Below are 22625 nucleotides of genomic sequence, written 5' to 3' on the forward strand. Positions count from 1 at the left end.
GACGTACTCTTTCATCGCCTCCCACCCAATCTCCCTCCCTACTCGCCGCTCACCACCACCACCCACCACCTCTCCTGCCTTCATCTCTCTCTCCGACCCAAACCTAACTCTTTTAACCAATCTTTTCTCTGCTTCTTCTCAACTCGGTTTCTTCCAACTCACCCACCACTCAATACCCTCCCAAGTCGCGCACTCAGGCGAATCCGATTCACTCTCTCTCTTCAACCTCCCTGACGATCAGAAATAACTGTTTGTCCCCAAAAACTAGCCCCTTGGCTATGACAGCGATGATGACAAAGATGACAGTGGAACGGGTGACTTGTTCTGTTTTGACTCGTCTTGTTCTACTGGAGGTTGTCGGAGCGCTGTCCTGCACAGTAGGTTTTGAGAACCCATTCTGGATTCTCAATTTTGAGGCGGCTAAGAAGTATATATATCCCCATTTGGGATTCCATTCTTTTCAAAGTTTGATTGGTGAGCATCATCACATCTTCGTCAATTAATTGTTATTCCTTGGCGAAGAAATTTCAGGAGAGATTAAGGGTGTTCTTAACGAATTGGTTCGCCACTTGGCTGTGCGAGAGCAGAGGAAGCGAGCCCGGATTTTATGTCTGTATGTGTGTGTATGTGTGTATATATATATATATATACAAACCTTATAATATAAAGAGAAAGTAACTGAGGCGGAGCAATTACGGTCGCTGGAGCAGGCATAGCTGAGGCGGAGGGCAATTACGGCCGTCTGATGATCGCTCGTTCCTTCTCTCTACGCTCATACTTGTTGATTTCAAAACCGCCGCAAGCACCGCCGTTCCATCCCGCCAAGTATTGCAACCCATCACAGAACTGCCGGTGAGGTTCATTCTAAGTCACGTGTGCTTACCATTAAATCCTTACTTCCCCTCCGTTTCAAGCTCGTCGTAAGCCCTTTTTGCTACCTTATTGGGCGTCCTCACGAGCTCGCCGACATTCTCACCGTCACTGTGGTCACTAGCTAAAGCCATGTTTGGATAATCACAAGGTTAAAGCCATGTTTAGATATTGCAGTCAAAGGTTGGAAATTAAGGACACTCTTCTCCTTTTATACTTCTAAGGGCAGTATGGTTTTTTTTTTAAAATCAACCAAATTTAACGGCTAGATAAGATAATCTGTAATTACATAGTTCATGGAGTTTTTTATATTTTTAGTAATTCAGGGGGTTAGTTGCAGGTTTTCATTATTTGGAAATTTTTTTTTGCATTTTACCCTAATAATAATTTATACACATGTACCTGTACACATTTTTATGAACCATGCTTAATATAATACAAATGCGAAATCTGTCAATAAAGTGTAGTAGAAAAAACTGAACAGATAATGACAAACTTAATAGGAACCATGGAACCATAAAAGCGCGCCAAAAGGAGGTATTATTAAGTAAAGCCAATTTACTAATACAGAAAAATGTCATCCAATATCTTACAGACGAACTGCACTTGAACACACTTTTATTCTTAAAACAAACTGGGATTATATAGATTTGTACCACTTGGCAGTTTGTGTGACAAGAACAAACACAAAGAAAGAGCGACCACCAATTTCTTTGCTGAATGGCTAGCCTAGATAAAACAGACACTCACTACTTGTGAAACATTTGTGTATAATTTACTATTGTTAAAATTGGCTTTGATTGGGATTGGAAGACTTCAAGAAGGATTTTCGATCCGTGTAGGTTGGACGGCTTGCTGAACAAGTTCAGTCTGCTCTTTCAAATGGGCCTGGTAGAAACCTGTGGCGGTGGCAGCAGAAGGAGCACGGCCGACATATTTGATGTCCTCAATGGTGTGGCCCTGTGCTTTCATCGCGGTACCAAGACGGGGTGAAATGTAGCTATATGCACCCATGTTCATTGGCTCTTCCTGGCACCAAACAATCTCTGCATCTGAAAGAATCAACAAGGATTGTAAAACAAAGTCAGAAACATGATTTCGACAAAACCCTAACATCTAAAAGAACAACCATGAATTTCACTCACAGGTCACTACTAGTCCCAAAGACCATATCAACAATTGGGCAGTCTTTAACTCCTAAACTAGTCTTCAGAATATCATACAAGTCATCTAAAACCTTTGAAGGGGGAAAACATTACTCTTGATTTTCTCTAAGATTTATAGACTCATAAAGGTCTGGCTTTATTTTGGCATCATAATAGAGGATTGGGTGAGCCGGGCATACCACGTCATTGATATGCCCACTCAATCAGTCTACACCATTCAAATTAGTTGAGGGAAATTTTTTCATTTGAGTGGGGGGTCCAATTCATTGAACGGTATATTCTCTGATTGGATAGGTATGCCAATGACATGGCATGCCCGGCTCACCCAATATCTTCGACATGTCATATCTGCCTCCATTCATTTTTTCATTATAGATCGAATTGCAGCATTTGCACACCCAAATGTGCAGATGTCAAAGAGGACGAGGGGTGTCTTGACGGCTGCAAAATTTATTTACACACACCAATAGACAAATAAAATAAAAACAATTTTTATGTTCTCTGGAAAAAGTGGCTACTCCTTATAATCCGTGGAGCCAAAAGACAAGGAACATTTGTGGTAACCTCTCCTTCAGTTGCAAATAAAATCTACTGTAAAATACATACTTGGGTATCGCTTCAATTCACGCTGGACGAGGTCGTATGGGAATGGGCAAAGCTGCTCCACCCTACATATTGCAATGTCATTGCCATTGATTTTCTTCCTCTCTTCATCGAGTTCATAATAAACCTTGAATATCGGATGCAGTATTATTTAGAAATTTGAATTTAGTGGCAGAACCAACAGAGGGAGAAAAAGAACCAAAATAAAAAAATAAAAAATAAAATAAAAAAAGGAATTCAACTGCATAACATGCAATAACTTTGATGCTCCACAATTCAATAAAACATGTAGTCTCTCAGTTTTCCCTTTTTCTTTTTTTTCTTTTTCTTTTTCTTTTTTTTTTAAAAAAAATATTTTTCAGTCGACTTGATAAACTCATGTTCCTTTCAATTCTCTTCAATTCTCTGTGCAAGCATATACGTGTTTTTTGACCGTAAGCATGCGCATGTGTGCATCTACATGGGTGTGCATAAGTTATATTATATATTAGGTAAACCCTCATACTACATAACAAATGTATATTATATATATCTGCAAGGTATACAAGGGCGAATTCAAGAATTGTCAATGGGGGCTAGTATTGAACATAAATTTAATTACACAATTTCATAAGCAATTTTTTTTTGAATGGCAATTTTTTTTTGAATGGGTTAAAAAAAAATTTTAAAAAAAAATTAGGCTGAAAATACAATACTAAAAATTTTTTTTTGGTGACTCAAGCCCACCCAAGCCCCCCTGTGTGTCCGCCTGTGAAGGTATATCTTATATTAGGTTAAGACTCATTCTATTGAGTAAGTAATAAATGTAGATTATACATATATATTAATATATATATATACACACATACTGTTACACACCTTCCCAGAGCAAAGGATCAGACGTCTAATATACTTATCAAGAACTGAGTGGGCGTTCTGGTCCTTTATAAGGCGATCAAATCTGGTCCCTTGTTTGTCGAAACCTGGGTGGCCTTGGACATCATCAAACTCAGATAGATTTGATTTGCAGTCCTTATGTCGAAGCAAGTTCTTCGGAGACATCACAATGAGAGGCTTACGGAATTCCCTGTGTATCTGGGAGATAAAGGCATAATATATAAGATAGTGAAGAAAATGGTTCACAAGCTTTAAGAAATGAGCTGCACTCACTTGGCGCCGCAAAACATGGAAATAATTTGCTGGAGTTGTTACATTCACAACTTGCCAATTGCATTCCTGGATCTGCTTACGAAGTGTTGTATCCATCTCTGGTATAACATACGGATTATCATCACTCATCTGCAATAAAAAATTTCTAGCATACATTAATCAAGTTCTGAGCACAATTACATTGACCTGGAGAACGGGACTGAATTAATTACAATCCAACACTAGCCATATCAAGGAATTTGGAACTGTAAAAAGGAAGTACAGAAAAAGACCAACTATGCAATGAAGTGTTTTTGATGAAGTAAGAATCAGATCCAACTTTGAGGATTCTTGTACAGTTCTCAGTATCAAAACTCCAAATGGATAGATTTAGAAAAAGTAAATTCACTTAAAAAGAGTTCTATTCTTTGAATTTCTTTCCCAAATCATCCTTGATGATGTTCAAGGGAAATCAGTGTAAAAAATATCAGCAGAACCATAAATCATTATATATTATAAGTAGACAAGTATTTCTATCGGTAAATTAATGGAACTCAGGTCTAGGTTTCTTTTGATATTCAGGATACAATTTTAGGTTCCGTCCACAGAACTAGCATGTGTATATTCCCTAGCTGTGTGTGTGTGAGAGAGAGAGAGAGACCAAAACATAAGGGTATGTTAACAGATAAGAGTCATGAATTCATATGTAGGATCAACTGTAAGGCAACACCTGAAGGAAACGCTCCAATCGTGCACTTGAATGTTCAGGGCCCTGGCCATCATAACCATGAGGTAGCAGGAGGACAAGCCCAGTTTGACGCAGCCACTTCGCCTCCCCACTACTCAAAAACTGATCGAATATCACTTGAGCTCCATTAGCAAAATCACCAAATTGAGCTTCCCAAATTACCAGCGCGTTTGGATTTTCCATTGAATAACCCAATTCAAATCCCACAACACCAAATTCTGAAAGAGAGCTGGAAGGGAAAGAAAAATATATGTTCTATTGATTAGGAATAAAATTTTTGTCAATGAAGCACCAATTTTCACTAGTATGATGTGTCTCAGATGCCATACTAACACTGCAGTATGTTATGTCCCTAATTAGGAGGAAAAACATTCTACATCGCAAAGTATTAGCGTGTAACCAGTAGAGATGAGCAGATGACTGTACTTTGAGTCACATAAATTGTAACAAAAATCTCTAAACCATATGAGCGTGCATTGAAAAATCTCTAAACCATATGAATGTGCATCGGAAGATATACAACACCACCAATGTATAATCTATGTTCCAAATGAATGTACATGGTACTTCTCCAACAATCCAACAACATACAAAATGAGATTCACAATAAAAAAACATACTGTAAAAGGAAAATAGTGCGACAAAAATAAAATGTTAAATACAAGTAAAGGTAGATATCCCACCAGCATTTACCTGTTACTTACAGTAAACATCTCCTCATTTTGGTTCATGATAACATGGTCCAAAGGACAGTACTGCTCCCCGGTTTCCTGATCATGGACTACAGCATGGCGATGACTAAAAGTACCCCTCTCGACATCCTGACCGCTCAACCTCACATGATTCCCTTCTACAAGTAGTGTCGCAAAGGCAAGTGATTCCCCAACAGCCCAATCAATGCCTTCCTCTGTTTCAATCATCCGTGCACGGTCTGCAAAAATTTTCTTTACCGCCCTGTGAGGCTTAAAATTCTCTGGAAGGGTTGCGATTGCTTTGCCAACGTTCTTTAAAATCTCTGGTTTTACCCTGTAGAACAACATATAAATTTGAGGTTATGCCATTTGAAAACTAATAAAGCTAGGAAGTGATAACTGAAAAACACACAAGACATACCCAGTGTTTCGGACACGTGAAAGCTGTTCAGGGGACTTAAATCCTGCCCAATACGCTGAAAGCCAGTCTCTTCTTCGTGTTACATAATCCTTGCTGGCCAAGAATTCTTCATTAAGGATTGAATTGACCTTGCTCTGTATCCTATCAATGTCTTCCTTTGACACCTGACTGGATTCTAAAAGTTTCTTTTGGTAAATCTCAAGCGCTGAGGGATGATTCCGGATGACCTAATAGCACCAAAGCATATCAGAAATGTAAGCAATTTTACTAAGTACAAAAAATCAAATAAATCACTTTATAAGTGAAGTTATAAGAAGTCTAAAGAATACAATAGGGCTAACCTTATACATTTTGGGCTGTGTGAAAGATGGCTCATCAATCTCATTGTGTCCAAATCGACGATAGCACACAATATCAACCACAACATCTGAATGGAAAGTCTGGCGCCATTCTGCCGCGAGTTCACAGACATGGACGACTGCCTCCACATCATCACCATTTACATGAAAAATGGGAGCATTCAAGGCTTTGGCAACATCAGTACAATACTCTGAAGATCTCCCTGCCTTTGGATCAGTAGTAAATGCTACTTGATTATTCACCACAATGTGAATAGTCCCACCAGTAGTATAGTTAGGAAGTGCACTAAGATGCAATGTCTCATACACCACACCTTGTCCTGCAAAGCTACCATCCCCATGTATCAAAACACCCATGTTCTTTGTCCTATCCACATCACCGGAGTAATATTGTTTTGCTCTAGTTTTTCCGACCACAACAGGATCCACGGCCTCCAAGTGACTTGGGTTCGCAACCAAAGACAAATGGATTCTTTTCCCACCCCTAGTTGGCCGATCATAAGAAGTTCCCAAGTGATACTTGACATCACCAGTTCCGGTGTAGAGGCCAACTTCATCCACAGGTTTTGTACCGCCCCTAAACTCGCTAAGGATTTGACGTAGCGGCTTCCGAACAACATTACCCAAAACATTTAATCTTCCTCTATGAGACATTCCAATAACTATGCTCTCAACCCCAAGATCTGCACCCCTGTCAAACATCTCTTTCATGCCGGGAATCAGAGTCTCAGCACCTTCAAGACCGAACCTCTTTGCCGCTGTCCACTTAGTGGCCAAGAAATTCTCGAACTGCGTACTCCATATAAGCCTGTCAAGGATAACCTCGCGTCGCTGCCGATTGTATTGTGTTGGTGTTGGGGTCTCAATTCTGTCTCTCAACCAGTTACACTTTTCACGATCCGCAATGTGCATGTACTCATAACCAATGCTCCCACAATAAGCCTGCTCAAGTGTGGTTAGTATTGCTCTAAGGGTTTGCACCGGACTATTCTCAGATAAAAACCCAGACATTCTCCATACACCAATGAAAAATTCCCGATCAAGATCAGCTTCAGTGAATCCATAAAGGGCTGGGTCTAAATCTTCAGGAACCTTCCTCTGCTCCAATCCCAATGGGTCCAACTTTGCTTTCATGTGACCATAAACCTGGTAAGCTTTCACAAGTAGCAACAACCTCATACTCTCTTGAATTGTTTGGCCTGAAATTCCGGGAGGAGTGGCTGCCTGACCAACAAAGTTTCTAAAGAAATTGTCCCATGACTCATCAACACTGTTTGGGTCAGCCTCCCAAGCTCTCTGAAGCTCCTCTAGGTACACACTGCTCGTCCCGTCTAAGAAACTGTCGGTTAATTTTGACAGCGGCACAGGGCGAGGGACAGGCGCAGCAGCTTGCGCCTTTGATTTAAAAACTGTTGTGTGAAAATAATGATTTTGTGACGGAACGATCCGTGATCTTGCTGCATATGATCCACCCTGTGTCAATGTTCTTCTGATGCCAAGTTTCGCGACACTGGATCCCGCTCTAAACCACGCCATTGCTACTAATTCCAACCCTCAAAAAAAATACAGATTTGATAAATTTCCTACTTCAACGACCAATTTCGAACACTAATAACAATCATTTCCGTCTCTACACTTCCTTAACAAACCCCAACCTACCAAATCCACCAAAAAAAATCAAAATCACTAACAAAAATCTTCAAGCATGGTGCAGAACAACACAAACATTGTAACTGAAGCTAAGAGATTAATCTATTCCATGTTTCATTGTAACTAAATTTACAACAGAATACAAAAATTTGAAGAATGTTAACTAATTGATAAGCAGTTCAAAAGAAATTATAATCTACAATCATTACAAACATAAATGAACACGGTCGGGGAGGGAAAAGCAAGTCGATAACGAACTAAATTAGAAATCTACATAAAAACTAATCTATTGAAAATCATATGAATCAAAAAGAACACAAATGCATTCCGTAGGTCTCAATCACTCCAAGTATCACAATCTAAAGTTGGATAAAATTTGATTCAAACTCATATCAAACAAATGATGAAATTGACTTACAAAAACCAACATGGATATATATAAATAGATGCCTGTATACAGGGGCGGAGCTAGAAATTAAATCCAAGGAGGCATAGGGTATAAAAAAAAAAAAAAAAAAAAAAAAATCAATAGACATAACAATAAATATAAATTCTTCAAATCAAGAGGTAAAGAAGAAGAATTACTCACAATAAAATATTTTAAAAAGGAAACAAAAATGAGAGAAAGGGAGAAAAAAAAAAAAAAAAAAAAAAATTGGACTTTGATTTTAAAAGGAAAATTTGACTTTTTTTTAAGGAAATTAAAAGAATTTAAAGAATAACAAAGAGAAGAAATAAAAAATTTAAGAGATAAGTTTATAAAATAAAAATTTCAGGAGGGCATTATATGAATTTTTTCATATATTTTTATTATATTAAATGTGCAAATAGTTTCGGTTAGTATTTCAATTTTTGAGTGTTTATTTATTAATTGATATAAACTCTATAAAACTCTATAAATTATCTAATAAAATCAATCACCATTTTCAAATTACTTAATAAAATTTAAATTACAAATTACTTAATAAAATTCAAATTAACAAAATAGTTTTTATAAAAAGAGTTTCTATATATAAAACTATAAAATATTTATTAATTAATATAAAAATAAGAAATCCGAGCATACTAAAAATTACCTGATAAAATTCAAATTACTAAAAAGAGTTTCTATAAAACTATAAAATATTTATTAATACAAAATATTTATTAATTGATATAAAAAGGGTTTTTTTTAAAAAGGGTTTCTATAAAACTTATTAAAAGAGATTCTATAAAACTCTAACACAAAATATAAAAAAAATATTTAAAAACTCTAACACAAAATATAAAAAAAATATTTATTAATTAATATTAAAATAATTTTCTATAAAACTCTAACACAAAATATTTTTTTATATATGCCTTTTTTTTCCTTGCTCTAATCACATCAGTTTTCTGTATTTTTCCAAGTACGTGTCACCCCCACCCCCTACTGGTAGGGTAACTCATTAGCTATGTCTTATCCTGCATTGTTTTATTATTTTTTTCACATAATTCACAGTCCATGTTTTTTAGTCCTGTATGTTTGTCCATATCTAATCATTTGGTTTGGCCATTCTTTGTTTGTGATATATATATATGAATTTGAGCTTATTATTGAATTTAAAGTTCATTCTACAAAACAGTTCATTGTAGTAATTAGTGTAATTAGTGAACTGCTAGAGAGGTTGAAATATGCCTTTTGATTGATTAAATTTAATTATAATTTTTTTTTATTAAATTTGAATATTGTTAATTTTCTCTCAATATAACAAATTTAATTGAAAACAAATTTGCCAAATTTTGGTTTAAAAAGAAGTTTTGAGTTTGTCTTAGGTTCATGCTATATATGCTAAGTTTCCAGGTTTCTTAAGCTTACTTTTTAATTGAAAACAAATTTGCCAAATTTTGGTTTAAAAAGAAGTTTTGAGTATGTCTTAGGTTCATGCATACATGCTATATATGCTAAGTTTCGAAGTTCTTAAACTTACACATTGCTTATATATGTGTTACTAAATTTTTAAATTTATTAGAACATGGTTCAGTTATTCAATTTTGTATCTTGATTTTATAATCTGAATTTTTCATCTCTTTCATCTTAAATGTCTTTATATATATATATATATATATGATTCTTATTTTATTCTTAGGTTGTTTTTATTTTTTATTTTTTTTCATTGTCTCTCTAATGCCAACCGTCTTTTACATTTTATAAAAGCATTTCTAACATATCTCTTTATCTATACACATGTTTAAATTTGTTAGTCATACTTGAATGACACCCACACGTAAGCAAAATCAAAGAAGTTCAGACAATAGAAAATATTATGCAAATTTATCTACCGAGTAAAGATATAAGAGGATTAAAGAAGTAACAGATGCAGCCAAAAGAAAAAAAAGTAGATGTTGAACAATCAACACATGTAGAAAAGCAAAGGAGTTTAAACAATAGAAAATACTATACAAATTTATCTACGGAGAAAAGAAAGAAGAGGATTAAAGAAGTCACAGATACAACTAAAAGAAAAAAAGGAGACGTTAAACAATCAACACATGTAAAAGAGTAAAGGAGTTTAGACAACAGGAAATATTATACAAATTTATCTAGTGAGAAAAGATAGAAGAGGATTAAAGAAGTCACAGATACAACCGAAAGAAAAAAAGGAATCGTCGAACAGTCAACACATGTAAAAGAGCAAAGGAGTTTAGACAATAGGAAATACTATACAAATTTATCTACTAAGGGAGGAAAGACAGAAGAGGATTAAAGAAGTCACAAATGCAACCAAAAGAAAAAAATAAGACATTGAACAAAAGAGCAAAGGAGTTTAGACAACAGGAAATACTATACAAATTTATCTACTACGGAAAGACAAAAGAGGATTAAAGAAGTCACAGATGCAACCAAAAGAAAAAAAGGAAACGTTGAACAACCAACACATGTAAAAGAGCAAAGGAGTTTAGATAATAGAAAATACTATACAAATTTATCTACTAAGGGAGGAAAGACAGAAGAGGATTAAAGAAGTCACAGATATAGCCAAAAGAAAAAAAAAGAGATGTTGAACAATCAACACATGTAGACATCTTTCGAAGTCCGCCTTGACAAACAAAAATTTCACAACTATGAAGAGTAGTATATATACTTTCCGACAAAATAGACTCGTAATTAATTTTTTTTTATGGTTTCATTTAGTTTTGGATCGCAACTAATTTTTTACATATAGAAGCTACATTATTTTTATTGATTATTGTTTATTTTAGTTTATTTTATTATTAATTCTACTTAATTATTGTTTATAAAATTTATTAATAAAGAAATAATAAATCTGAACTCTTATAAATATTAAATATCTCTTATTTAAAACAAGTTTCTAATTAGTTATTTATAAAAGAAATTTTTATTATAAATTAACTTTTAAGTTTTGACCACGTGCATCTGTCTTTTACTAGTACATATAAAAATTCATAAATTTAATATATATATTATAGTAAGCACAGCTAGGCAGGAGGGGCACGTGCCCCTCGGACAAACACCAGCTCCGCCCCTGCCTTTGTATATAAACATATCCAAATCGTAGGGTGTGAGAATTTTACATTACACCGAGCCTCTTTTATGTTTTTTTTATTTTTATTTTTATTTTTTATATATATAATTTTTTTTTATTTTTAAGGATAAAGTACAACCACACCCCCTGAGGTTTGGTAAAAGGACACTCAGAGGAAACTTACCTATTTTTTGGACAAAGACACTCCCTGAAGATTTAAAAATGGACACAGACACCCCTTTACATGAAAATTTGACCAAATTACCCTTTGACCGTTTAGGAGACTTTTTTAACTTTACAATTTAATAAATTGGACCAATCTACCCTCATAAATAATTTATATATATATAAAAAAAAAAAAAAAAAAAAACAACACTTTATATTGTTCACTTTTTTTTTTATTTACTTTATAAATGTCTCAACTTATTAAAAATATAAACGTCTGAAATGATTTTTGATTCAATACATATATTTCAAATAAATTATATTTTGTTATTACTTCTTTTCTTTTTCTTTTTCTTTTTTATTTTTAAATTAAGATACTTAATTCTTTCATCTAAAAAAATTAAACCAATTTCTTTTTCTTAAAAAAAAAAAATATGGTACCAGTATAACTTTATGCATCTTAAATTATATATCAAATATTATGCATTTCCCAACATATTTTTCCCTTTGTTTTATTATTATTTTTTTTCCCTTTCATGTTCAGAAATGCATAATATTTGATATATAATTTAAGATGCATAAAGTTATACTGATACCATATTTTTTGTTTTTAAGAAAAAGAGATAGGTTTAATTTTTTTAGATGAAAGAATTAAGCATTTTAATTTAAAAATAAATAAATAAATAAAAAGTAATAACAAAATATAATTTATTTGAAATATATGTATTGGATCAAAAAATTATTTTAGACGTCTACATTTTTAAGAAGTTAGGACATTTATAAACTAAATAACAAAAACAAAAAAAAACAAAAAAAAAAAGTGAACAATATAAAGTTTTTTTTTTTTTTACTTTTTTTTTTATGCATAAATTGTTCATGAGGGTAGATTGGTCTAATATATTAAATTGTAAAGTTAAAAAAGTCTCATAAACGATCAAAGGATAATTTGGTCAATTTCTCATGTAAAGGGGTGTCTTTGTCCAAAAAACATGTAAATTTCCTCTGAATGTTGTTTTACCAAACCTCAAGGAGTGTGGCTGTACTTTACCCTATTTTTAAATAAGGTTTTTCGGACAAAATCTACCATCTCTCATCCCTATATTTTATTTCTTACTGTGTCAATTTCTTTCCTTTGACCTTTTTGTTCACAGAAATGGAAGTTTCTACAGATTTCTCAAAGTTGGGCTGGGCCAAATTGTTTTGTGGCCAGAGTCAAGTTGGAAGGCCCAGTACCAAATAATTTGTTTTTCAATTTTTTTTTAAATAAGAATTTCATTTTTTTTTACCTCTTTTTTGGAAAAATTTTAATTTTCGAAATAAATAATTACTAGAACCCTTGCTCACATTTTTATTATAAATTTTATGAGCATTTTATAGAAATTTCACTTTTCAGAAAAGAGTGAGGTGCAAGGGTTTTTGTTCTTTTTTTTTTTCCTTCCACAAGTAAGGAATAATAATCCTATGAAATGGTTAATAATAATATAAAAATAAATAAAAATTAGTGATTTGTTTATTAAAATGCATTTGGTAATAAAGAGTTCTTTATCAATTAAAAATTCTACTTAAAAATAGATTATGAATTTTAAAATCATACAACAACTCAAAAAAAAAAAAAAAAAAAAAAAAAAAAAGTATCATTAATTTCTTCATCCTCGTATATATATAAGGAAAAGAGTAATGATACTTGTACCGATTTATTGCACCGAATGTTTCTAATTGGTTATTTACGCATAGTACATGTAAGTGGAGGCCACACTTCTTTATTTATTCATAAATAAACCTATTAAAATAAATATGTTTGACAATTCATTACAACAAATCACATAAATAAAGAAGTGGAACCCTCCACTTACATGTACTATGCATAAATAACCAATCAGAAACATTTGGTGCAACAAATCGGTGCAAGTATCATTACTCTGAGGAAAATGATATTATTGACTACTTTAATATCCAAGTTAAAACCGACACAGATAATATATATATATATATATATATATATATATATATATATATATATATATATATGACTGTGATATTCTAAATTTCAACTTAAATATACATCATTATTACTCTTATTTGTTTTAATAAAATATGTTCATCTCCCTTTCCTTATCTTTTCAGTTTTCCATAGCTGTATCATATTTTTCGTTTTCACAACAACTTTCGTGGTACTCAAATATAAGAATTTGATTTGTACAAAATCTAGAACAAAAAACTGCAATGTATTACAATTTTTCAATGCTTTGCAATTTTTATTTAAATTCCTTTCTTTGTTTTTGTTTATGGGTGTCCTATAGATCATTAGTTTTAATCATTATACCAATGAACAAATGCCTATCAAAGTAATAGATGAATATTAATGACCGAAGATATCATCTTTTTATATAACTAGGGGATACACTATGTAATTATATATAGGAGATGCAATCTTGAGTAACTAAACAATTTATAGAGAGATGCAATGTGATGCATATATATATAGCACATATACAATTTGATATACATGGTGATTGAAAATTTGAAACTTTAATCCCCAACAAAGATCCTTTATTAAGATGAAACTTAGAAAAGGGATTATTACTTTCCAAATAGTTAATTACCTTATAGTTTAAAATGGGTCATATTATATTTGATACATAGTGTTGAATATATTGTAATATAATATATACACATGATACATGTGAGATACAGAAACAACGATAATACAACATGCATGCTTCTAGAATGTGTCTATTACAATTGATCTGAATAGTTGCAACTATTCAGATAATAATAACTACCATGCTTCTGCTAGGTGACTGTTGAAGAAGGTACATGACTTTTGGTTTGCACCTTTTGAATAAGTTGCAACCATTCAGATGATACGTGACTTCTGGTTTACACCTTTTGGAAGTTTATAAATAGCGATGGGTGATGGACATTATGATTCATTCTTTTCTGTTCTCTTTATTATATCTAGTCATAACAGTTTCAACGATTGTTTAGGGAATTCCTTCAGTATTGCTAACTGCAGGAATTAAAGTTTTGTTGTATCCTGGAGGTGTTTTACTATGGAACCTAATAGCAAACTCTTTGAGAGTGGAAGTAAATAACACCTTAAGGAAAGTGACTACACGCCTCAAAACCACAAATCATTCTTCCTTCTTCAATCTTGTATATTTGCCTAAACAATCTTAAGGTGTTATTTGTAAGAAGGAAATTTGTGACAGCATAAATATTCTTTGCAAATTTGCATGCAAGGGTAAATGACGTTTCAAATATCTCTAGAATTTGATTTTTAATTAAGTTTCTATGTTCAGACAGAGTTTTAAAGGTTAAGTGAGATCAAAGTCTGGTTGTAGTGACTATGTACGTCATTTTATATTTTAGGTATGTCTTAAATTTGAATTTATTCTTCAGTCATTGCATTTTATTTATTTTAAAATGCGTGCATATGATATTATGTTGAGTTTGATGAACAGTTAATAATTAATGGATATGTGTGATAGACACTTATTAGTGAAATTGATTACTAGTTTTGTTACTCACTACTATATATGAAAGATATATTTATTGGTTGATTTGTTTACTAAAGAAGCATGAAATTGTTTTATCATGCATGATGGATAATTGATATATGAGTAACCTGTTTTTATACAATAGTTTATTTTAGCATAAAAATACTTTGTAATGTGGGGCTAATGTGTAACTTCTTAAAGTTACAAAGATGAAGGTGTTTATAAGTTATATGCCATGCCTAAATAATTGGTGACAAATGCCGATTTAAAATCTTGGCATAGAAGTTACACAACTTGAGGATATTGATGCAAATATATCATTAATATATGATATGTACTGTACAATACTAAAAAAATATATATATATATTGAAGAGGAGTTGGTTTTGGACTCTAAGAAGAAAAAAAATGCAAGTATTGCATCTATAATGATTTAGATTTAAATACTAGTAAAGTGGACAAAGAACTTAAATAGCTGGGAATTACAATTACAAAAAAAATGAAAAATAAAAAATAAAAATTAGAGTTGTGGCCACAACTGGTGCCAACTATTTCTTTGCATTATGCTAGTTATACGAAAGTATAAAGTACAAGAAAATGTCTATAGACACATTTGTTTGACAAATGAGAACATCAAACGACTAAATTAAATATGATATTTTGGAAGTCTTGACTTGGTAACATCTTTTATGGGAATCTCGAAATCTAGTGAAAAAATGCATCTAGTAGAATGAGGGCTGAAACCCTATTCTTAAAAAAATCACCTGTAATGGTAACCCGACTTTGTTCTAGAAAATCACTAGTTGCAAAGTTTAATGGGTAATAACAAGTTACTGATAAGTGATTGTTTAAATACTGATTATATTATGAATGCCCCTTCCAGGATGTTCAGTGCAGACTGTTACGTTTTGAGGATGAGTTATATATTATTAAAGAAGTTCAAAATTTTGAAGTGTCTATAGTAGCAGGGACACATATTGGAACTTCTCATATATGAACATAAGAAATGGTGCCACTTCTAGCAATAGTTATTAGGGTTTACTCTTGTAAATGTTCATGAAACCAGGATAAACACAAGACCAAAATAGTGCTAAAGAAACTATGAACATCTCAAATAAACTAGATAGAATCATGCGTGTGGTTTTTTCGGTTTTAAGATTAAGGAGACTTGGTTTAAGCTAAGGCCACCATTGTTCTTCATTAAAACTTTGAAATACTTTAACTAATTGAAGGTTTAAATCGAAAGATACCTTCTTGTATGCTTGATAATATCACATTGACTAGATACTTAATGTATTACAATATGGTGGGGGATTGTTGAATATATTGTAATATATATATATATACACATGATGCATGTGAGATACAAAAACAACGGTAATACAACATGCATGCTTCTAAAATGTGTCTACTACAATTGATCTGAATAGTTGCAACTATTCAGATGATAATAACTACCATGCTTCTAAAAGGTGACTGTTAAAGAAGGTATATGACTTTTGGTTTGCACCTTCTGAATAGGTTACAACCATTCAGATGATACGTGACTTCTAGTTTACACTTTTTGGAAGTTTATAAATAACGATGGGTGATGCACATTATGATTAACTCTTTTCTGTTCTTTTTCTTGTATCTAGTCATAACAGTTTCAACTATTGTTTAGGAAATTCCTTCCGTATTGCTAACTGCAGGAATTAAGGCTTTGTTATATCCTGGAGGTGTTTGCTATGGAACCCGATACCGAACTCTTTGAGAGTAGGGGCAAATAACACCTTAAGGAAAGTGACTACACGCCTCAAAGCCACAAATCATTCTTCATTTTTCAATCTTGTATATTTGCCTCAACACATAAGTAACCAAATAGACTCAATGAAATAGTAGGTTTTTATTTGTCGGGGGTAAATAACAAGACTCTTTTTATAATTTTTCCATGTTTTGCAAATATATATTTTTTAATTTCTCTTCTTGTTTTTGTTTCATTAGATAAATCATTAGCTTTAATTATTATAGCAATAAGCAAATGCATATTAAAGTAATAGATGAATATTAATGATCAAAGACACAATCTGAAGTATCTCAATAGTCCTTATAGATGTGTAATTTGAAATATAAAACAAATATACATGTACATGGTGGTTACAAAATTAAGATAAACCTAGAAAAAGGATTACAACTTTCCAAATAGTCAATTACCTTTTATTTTAGGTAAAAGTACAAAAAAAAAAAAAAAAAAAAAAAAAAAAAAAAAAAAAAAAACCCTGAACTATCACCAAAAGTGAAAAATACCCTCCTAAACTATCTAGGGTTGCAAATTGAACCATCATCTATACCAACATTGCAAAAAGGACCCTCCCGGTCACTAGACCACATTTTTCGTCGCCCAGAGGGTCAAAATTACCATAATATCCCCACTTATTAATTTATATAAAAATTATAAAATATAATAAATTTACAATACCCATAATACCCTTCAGGGGCCATATTGCAACTAACCAATAGTTGAGAGCTTTTTTTTTTTTTTTTTTTTTGTAATTTTGCCTAATAATAATAAACAATATTAATAATAACAATTATTATTATTAATATTAATAATAACTAATAATATTAGTAGTAGTAAAACTAATAATAATAATAATACTAATAATGCTGACCATAAGTATTCATCCAAAGACAATCTAGAGGTTTTGATGATAACAAACCATTAATGATGTTTAAGAACTAATGTTCACATTGAGTGTTATAGATTATTTACATTCAAAGAAGAATCTCAATGAAAATCATAAAGATCATTTCAAGTATTCCATTACTATAAATCACATCTATGGAAAACAAATGTGACAAAGGAACATGAAATTACAAGGAACCAAATGCAAAGTCCATCCAAAGATAGCTTCGATTACAACGAGTAAGAAAGCAACTCAAAGAAATGAAGAAAGTAAGAATATCTTAAAACCTAAAGATCATGGACAAAGTTTGAAAAAGGGGGTATGTAGCTTGGTAAGTGCTAGCTTAAATTGTAAAGTTATTTTTGAAGTAACTTAATTTGAAAACTAATTTCTATAGGACCATACATATCATTATCATTCATAAGTTCCTATGACCATTAGTAATAGACTATGAACTTCATTCACATATGTAATTGACATATGAAGCCATTGTTAAAGAATGAGTTGACTTTGAAAGGACTTAACACTTGTGCTAGAATGTTAGGACCATACACATCAATCACATGATTCATATTAGTCACTAGAAAGTAAAGGTTAAGGCATATGAAGCCTTTATTACCACGACTTGGTAACAGACTTTAGGACCCTTATATGCGCTTCATGAAAAACTGAATTTTTGTTTAAGTGTGAAAATTTGATTTTTGAAGCAAACACTTTTTCAAGATAATTTTTCCCAGTAATTACTCCTTACACTTTAAATGGCCTAATGTGATTTTATGAGAATTTATTATCCATTCTACATTGGCCTACACGGAGAATCAAGTTTTACCAAAACTGTCGGAAACCCCAATTTGTACTAAAACTGAATTTTCACATTTTGATTTAGTTAGATTTCAATTTTCTTATATTTTTTATTAAATCCAACTGGGGGATACTTCTTTATTTACATTGTAAACTTAAAGTAAATGGACATATAAAAATAGTAAAGACATCTACTTAAATCTAATGACCATGTAACCAGTTAGAATGAATTATCTAACCAATTAGATGCATTGAGGCAAAGAAAGATGTTCTCTAGAACACATGATGTAACCATTTAGATAGAGCATGTAACCGAGTAGTTAACATGAAGTAATCGGTTAGTTCACACAAAGTAATCGATCAGTTGAACTAAACCAAATAAATGACTTCGGGCATTTACCTTCATGTAACCAGTTAGACAAATCTTGTAACCGGTTAGATGAGATTTGAATCTCATCCATTCGAGTAGTTTAAGCCTTGTAACCAGTTAGATGTATGGGTAGAAGCTTCCCAACGGCTATTTTGACGATTTGGCCTCATGGGAACTTACCATATTGCCCCCAAACAGCTATATTCTTCCAAAGGCCTATAAATATACAATGTATGGACATTGTGGGAATGCAAGAGACCCATAGAGAGATCTCCCTTTGGGGATGGAACTTGACTATCATTCTTGATAGAAATATCTTCTAGGAATTACCATTGAAGCATGAATTTCATATCATTCATGTGATTCATCTTGCAAATTTAGAGTTGAGCTTTCATTTGATTATTTCATTTGTAACTCTAAGTATGAAAGTTTTGATTTGTATATTTGTCTATTTGAGAGACATTCATTGTAAGTTTCATCATATATCTCTTTTTGAGAGAAGAAGACCAAGAGGTTTTCTTGGCAAGGGAAAGCTTGTTTAAGATATTGTAAAGGTTTTCTTTCTTTACCCATAAAAGAGAGAAGGTATCTCTCTAATGAGAGGATTTGGTAGAGCTCTCCACCCGTAAGAGTGACCAATGGTTCTTCTTAGCCGTCAAAAGAAGGAGAAGCGAGATGGCTTCATTATAAGGTCGGTTCTTCACCCACAAGTAAGAACATGAAAATGTTTGTTTTCCACCAGTAAGAAGGTGTCGTAATGGAATCCTTGAGAGGTTTTCTCAAGGTATGGATGTAGGCTAAGCTTGTGCCGAACCATGTACATCGTGTGTCCCTTGGTTTGAAATTTTTCTACTCTCTAATCTCCACTCTCTTTACATTTGATTGCATCTTTATTTGCTCAATCTTTATATATCAAATGTTTAGTTTATTTTGAGCAGAATGAGTTATATAAATCAATTAACTAGTATGTTAAGTTTAATTAATTGTATGAGGAGGATGGGATGAATGCTTGGATTAAGTTGAGTGCATGATTGATTTTAGCTTAGACTATATGTTCTATATTTGATTCCTATATAGCTAAAATCATGTTGCACATCAAGTGTTTAACAAAATGCATATTCAACACAACCTTCATATTTAGAGTTTATATGTACACCAAGTGTTTGATAAATTTGTTATAAGCTCTATGATGATGTGTTTTATGACATTTGCACTTTGAATATTATTCACATCAAAATTTTGCAAATGCTAATTCTAAATAGTTTGTTCAATTGAATGCATTGAAGCTTAAAAGAATTCATTTATTTGAATCAATGATGATCACACTTAATTGTATGACTAATTCATATGATTCGATGTATAAAATGAATTGGTCATTTGCTAAAGCAATCTACTCAAGTGTAGTAAGCTCATTATTTTACATTCTGAATATTAAGTGATATCTACACTACAACTCACTAGAAGAGCATTCATCATAATGAATCATATTTGGCTCTAAAGTAAAGAGACAAGTAAAATGAGCTTAGAGAAGCTAAATCGAAAAAGTTCCATAGTTTGCCAATGACCTTATTCACCACCCCCCCCCCCCCCCCCCCGGGGTAAATACTTGGGTAACAAATAATAATAGTAAAATAAAAAAAATAAATTGTTTAGTTGCACGTTATGTGAATCACTTTTAGCCCCTGCAAATTAACTAATAAAAATAATAATAATACTCCCTCCATCTCAAAATAGATGTCATACTTTCTTTTTTTTTTTCTGTCCCAAAATAATAGTCCATTTTTCTTTTTCAAACAACATATTTTATATCTTTTCATATATGTTCTTTGAGTTTAAAATTTCAAATTTGAATATTCAAAACTTAAAAGGGCAAATTAGTAATTTTCTAGGCAGACAATGCATGTACCACATGTCCCTTTAAAAATTACTACTTCCCATAAGCGACACTTAAATTGGGATGGAGAGAGTAATAATAATAGTATTAGTAGTAGTAGTAGTAATGATAATAAAATTTTAAAATTATTACAAAAATAAATTTCTTGATTAGTTACTTGATGGATCAATATACCTATAAATATTTTTTGCAAGCTCATAAATTATCAAAAAATAAATAAATTAAAAAAAAATATGATGTGTTAGTTGAGTTGACTGTGTAATAGTAATATCTGTATTTTATGGGGGTAAATAATAATAATATCTGCAACGGACTAACAGTGCGCCAAAAACAAAAAAGTACAGCAGAAATATTTAATTTTATTAATTATATATATGTACACGAGTAAATACCAAACTAACCGATTCAAAAAGAAAGTGACCAATAGATAGATTACGAATTTATGTGGATTCCACGTGTTACATTAGCTCATTAATATTCTATTTCTTTACTATTGTTTTGGGCTTTTATTTGTTTGAATGGAAAATATTTTTTATTTTTTGGTATTTGGTTGTCCAAAATTTAAGTAAAATATTTACTGAGTAAAATAATTTACCAAAACCTAACAAAAAATAACTTATGCTTTTGTTCTGAAAAAAAATTTCAGGACCTTTGCCAAACACCGAAAAATAAATTTAAAAAATATGTATTTTATCTCAAAAGGTTTTATATAAAAAATATTTTTCAAGGAAGATATTTTAAAACAAATGAAAATTCGCCTAATTTTTCACTTTAAAAAGTATTTTCATATTTACTATCATCATTTTTTTTAATTAATTTATTTGTTTTTTTTTTTTTTTTTTTTTTTTTTTTTTTTTTTTTTTTGATAATTTATGAGCTTGAAAAATTATTTATAGGTATATGGATCCATCAAACAATTTATTTTTGTTATTATTTTAAATTTTACCACTACCGCTACTACTATTATTATTATTGTTATTATTATTATTGTTATTGTTAATTCGCATAGGCTAAAAGTGATTCACATATCTTGCAACTAAGCAATTTATTTATTATTATTATTAGTAGTATTGCTACTACTATTATTATTAGTTATTAATAATAATAATTATTATTATTATTATTGATATTGTTTATTATTATTAAGCAAAATTGTAAAAAAAAAAACCCTGAATTATTGATTAGTTGTAATAATGCCCTGAATGGTATTATGGGTATTACACATTTATGACATTTTACAATTTTTATATAAATTAATAAGTGGGGGTTATTTGATACTTTTGACTCTCTGGGCGCCAAAAAATGTGGTCCAATGACCGGGAGGGTCATTTTTGCAACGTTGGTATAGATGAGAGTTCAATTTGTAACCCTAGATAGTTCAGGGGGTATTTTTCACTTTTTGTGATAGTTTAGGGTTTTTTTGAACTTTTGCCTTTATTTTAAAATGAATCCATTATATTTGGGTAACCATATAGACTCGGTGAAGTAGCATGTTTTTTATTTATCAAGCCAAATAGCAAGACTTAGGGGTGGGCAAATAATCTGTGAATCTGATCCGATTTGGTTTGATCCGTGTGGATCAGATTGGATTGTTACACTCACAGATCGGTGGTGGATTAAAAAAAATTGAATTTGTAACTCACGAATCGAATCACGGATTAGGCTATTAAAAATCTAATCCAATCCGATCCGTGAAATTTATATATATATATTTCAAATAATATATTAGTTAATTTAATTAGTTAATGACAATTTAATAGATTCTAAAGATGTATTAGTTAATAATTATTTAAATATATGATTTAATATAAATAAATTAAAATTTTATCTATTGAGTTACGGTTAAAAGACAAATAAATAATAAATAATATTAATTATAAAAAATAATAATAATAATAGATAATTTAGATTAAATTTAATTCGTGGGATAACGAATCGGTAACGGATTAAGATTTGCTTAATCAGTTGAGAACGAATTGAATTAGAATTGATGCCTAATCCGATTCAATCTGTGATCACCCCTAACAAAACTATTGTTTAAGTGTGAACTTGAAAACCACATTTTACTTGGGTTTAATGATTTGACT

At 31.5% G+C, this 22625-nt stretch overlaps 1 protein-coding gene across 1 annotated transcript; it reads right to left on the minus strand.

Moving 5' to 3' along the window:
- Positions 1 to 1422: 1422 nt before the first annotated feature.
- On the minus strand, positions 1423 to 7538 carry LOC132312024 (uncharacterized). Its single transcript, XM_059810233.1, has 8 exons — positions 5970 to 7538; positions 5629 to 5855; positions 5209 to 5541; positions 4498 to 4744; positions 3789 to 3917; positions 3498 to 3713; positions 2643 to 2766; positions 1423 to 1922 (listed from the first exon to the last, which is right to left on the minus strand). Exons 1-8 carry the CDS (start codon positions 7521 to 7523, stop codon positions 1687 to 1689), a joined length of 3066 nt encoding a protein of 1021 aa, XP_059666216.1. The 5' UTR covers positions 7524 to 7538; the 3' UTR covers positions 1423 to 1686.
- Positions 7539 to 22625: the final 15087 nt, after the last annotated feature.

The sequence above is a fragment of the Cornus florida genome, unplaced genomic scaffold (assembly GCF_030987335.1).
Source record: "Cornus florida cultivar Cherokee Brave unplaced genomic scaffold, ASM3098733v1 CherokeeBrave_3.0.0_Hap2_Chr06, whole genome shotgun sequence".
NCBI lineage: Eukaryota > Viridiplantae > Streptophyta > Magnoliopsida > Cornales > Cornaceae > Cornus > Cornus florida.

What these genes read in the sequence shown, in the direction of transcription:
- LOC132312024 (XM_059810233.1), bottom strand. Translation starts at nt 7,523, where the DNA reads ATGGCGTGGTTTAGAGCGGGATCCAGTGTCGCGAAACTTGGCATCAGA. An exon ending in TCACGTGTCCGAAACACTGG is followed by an intron (nt 5,542 to 5,628) that starts GTATGTCTTGTG and finishes GTTGTTCTACAG; the next exon opens with GGTAAAACCAGAGATTTTAA. An exon ending in TGAATTGAAGCGATACCCAA is followed by an intron (nt 1,923 to 2,642) that starts GTATGTATTTTA and finishes TGATTCTTTCAG; the next exon opens with ATGCAGAGATTGTTTGGTGC.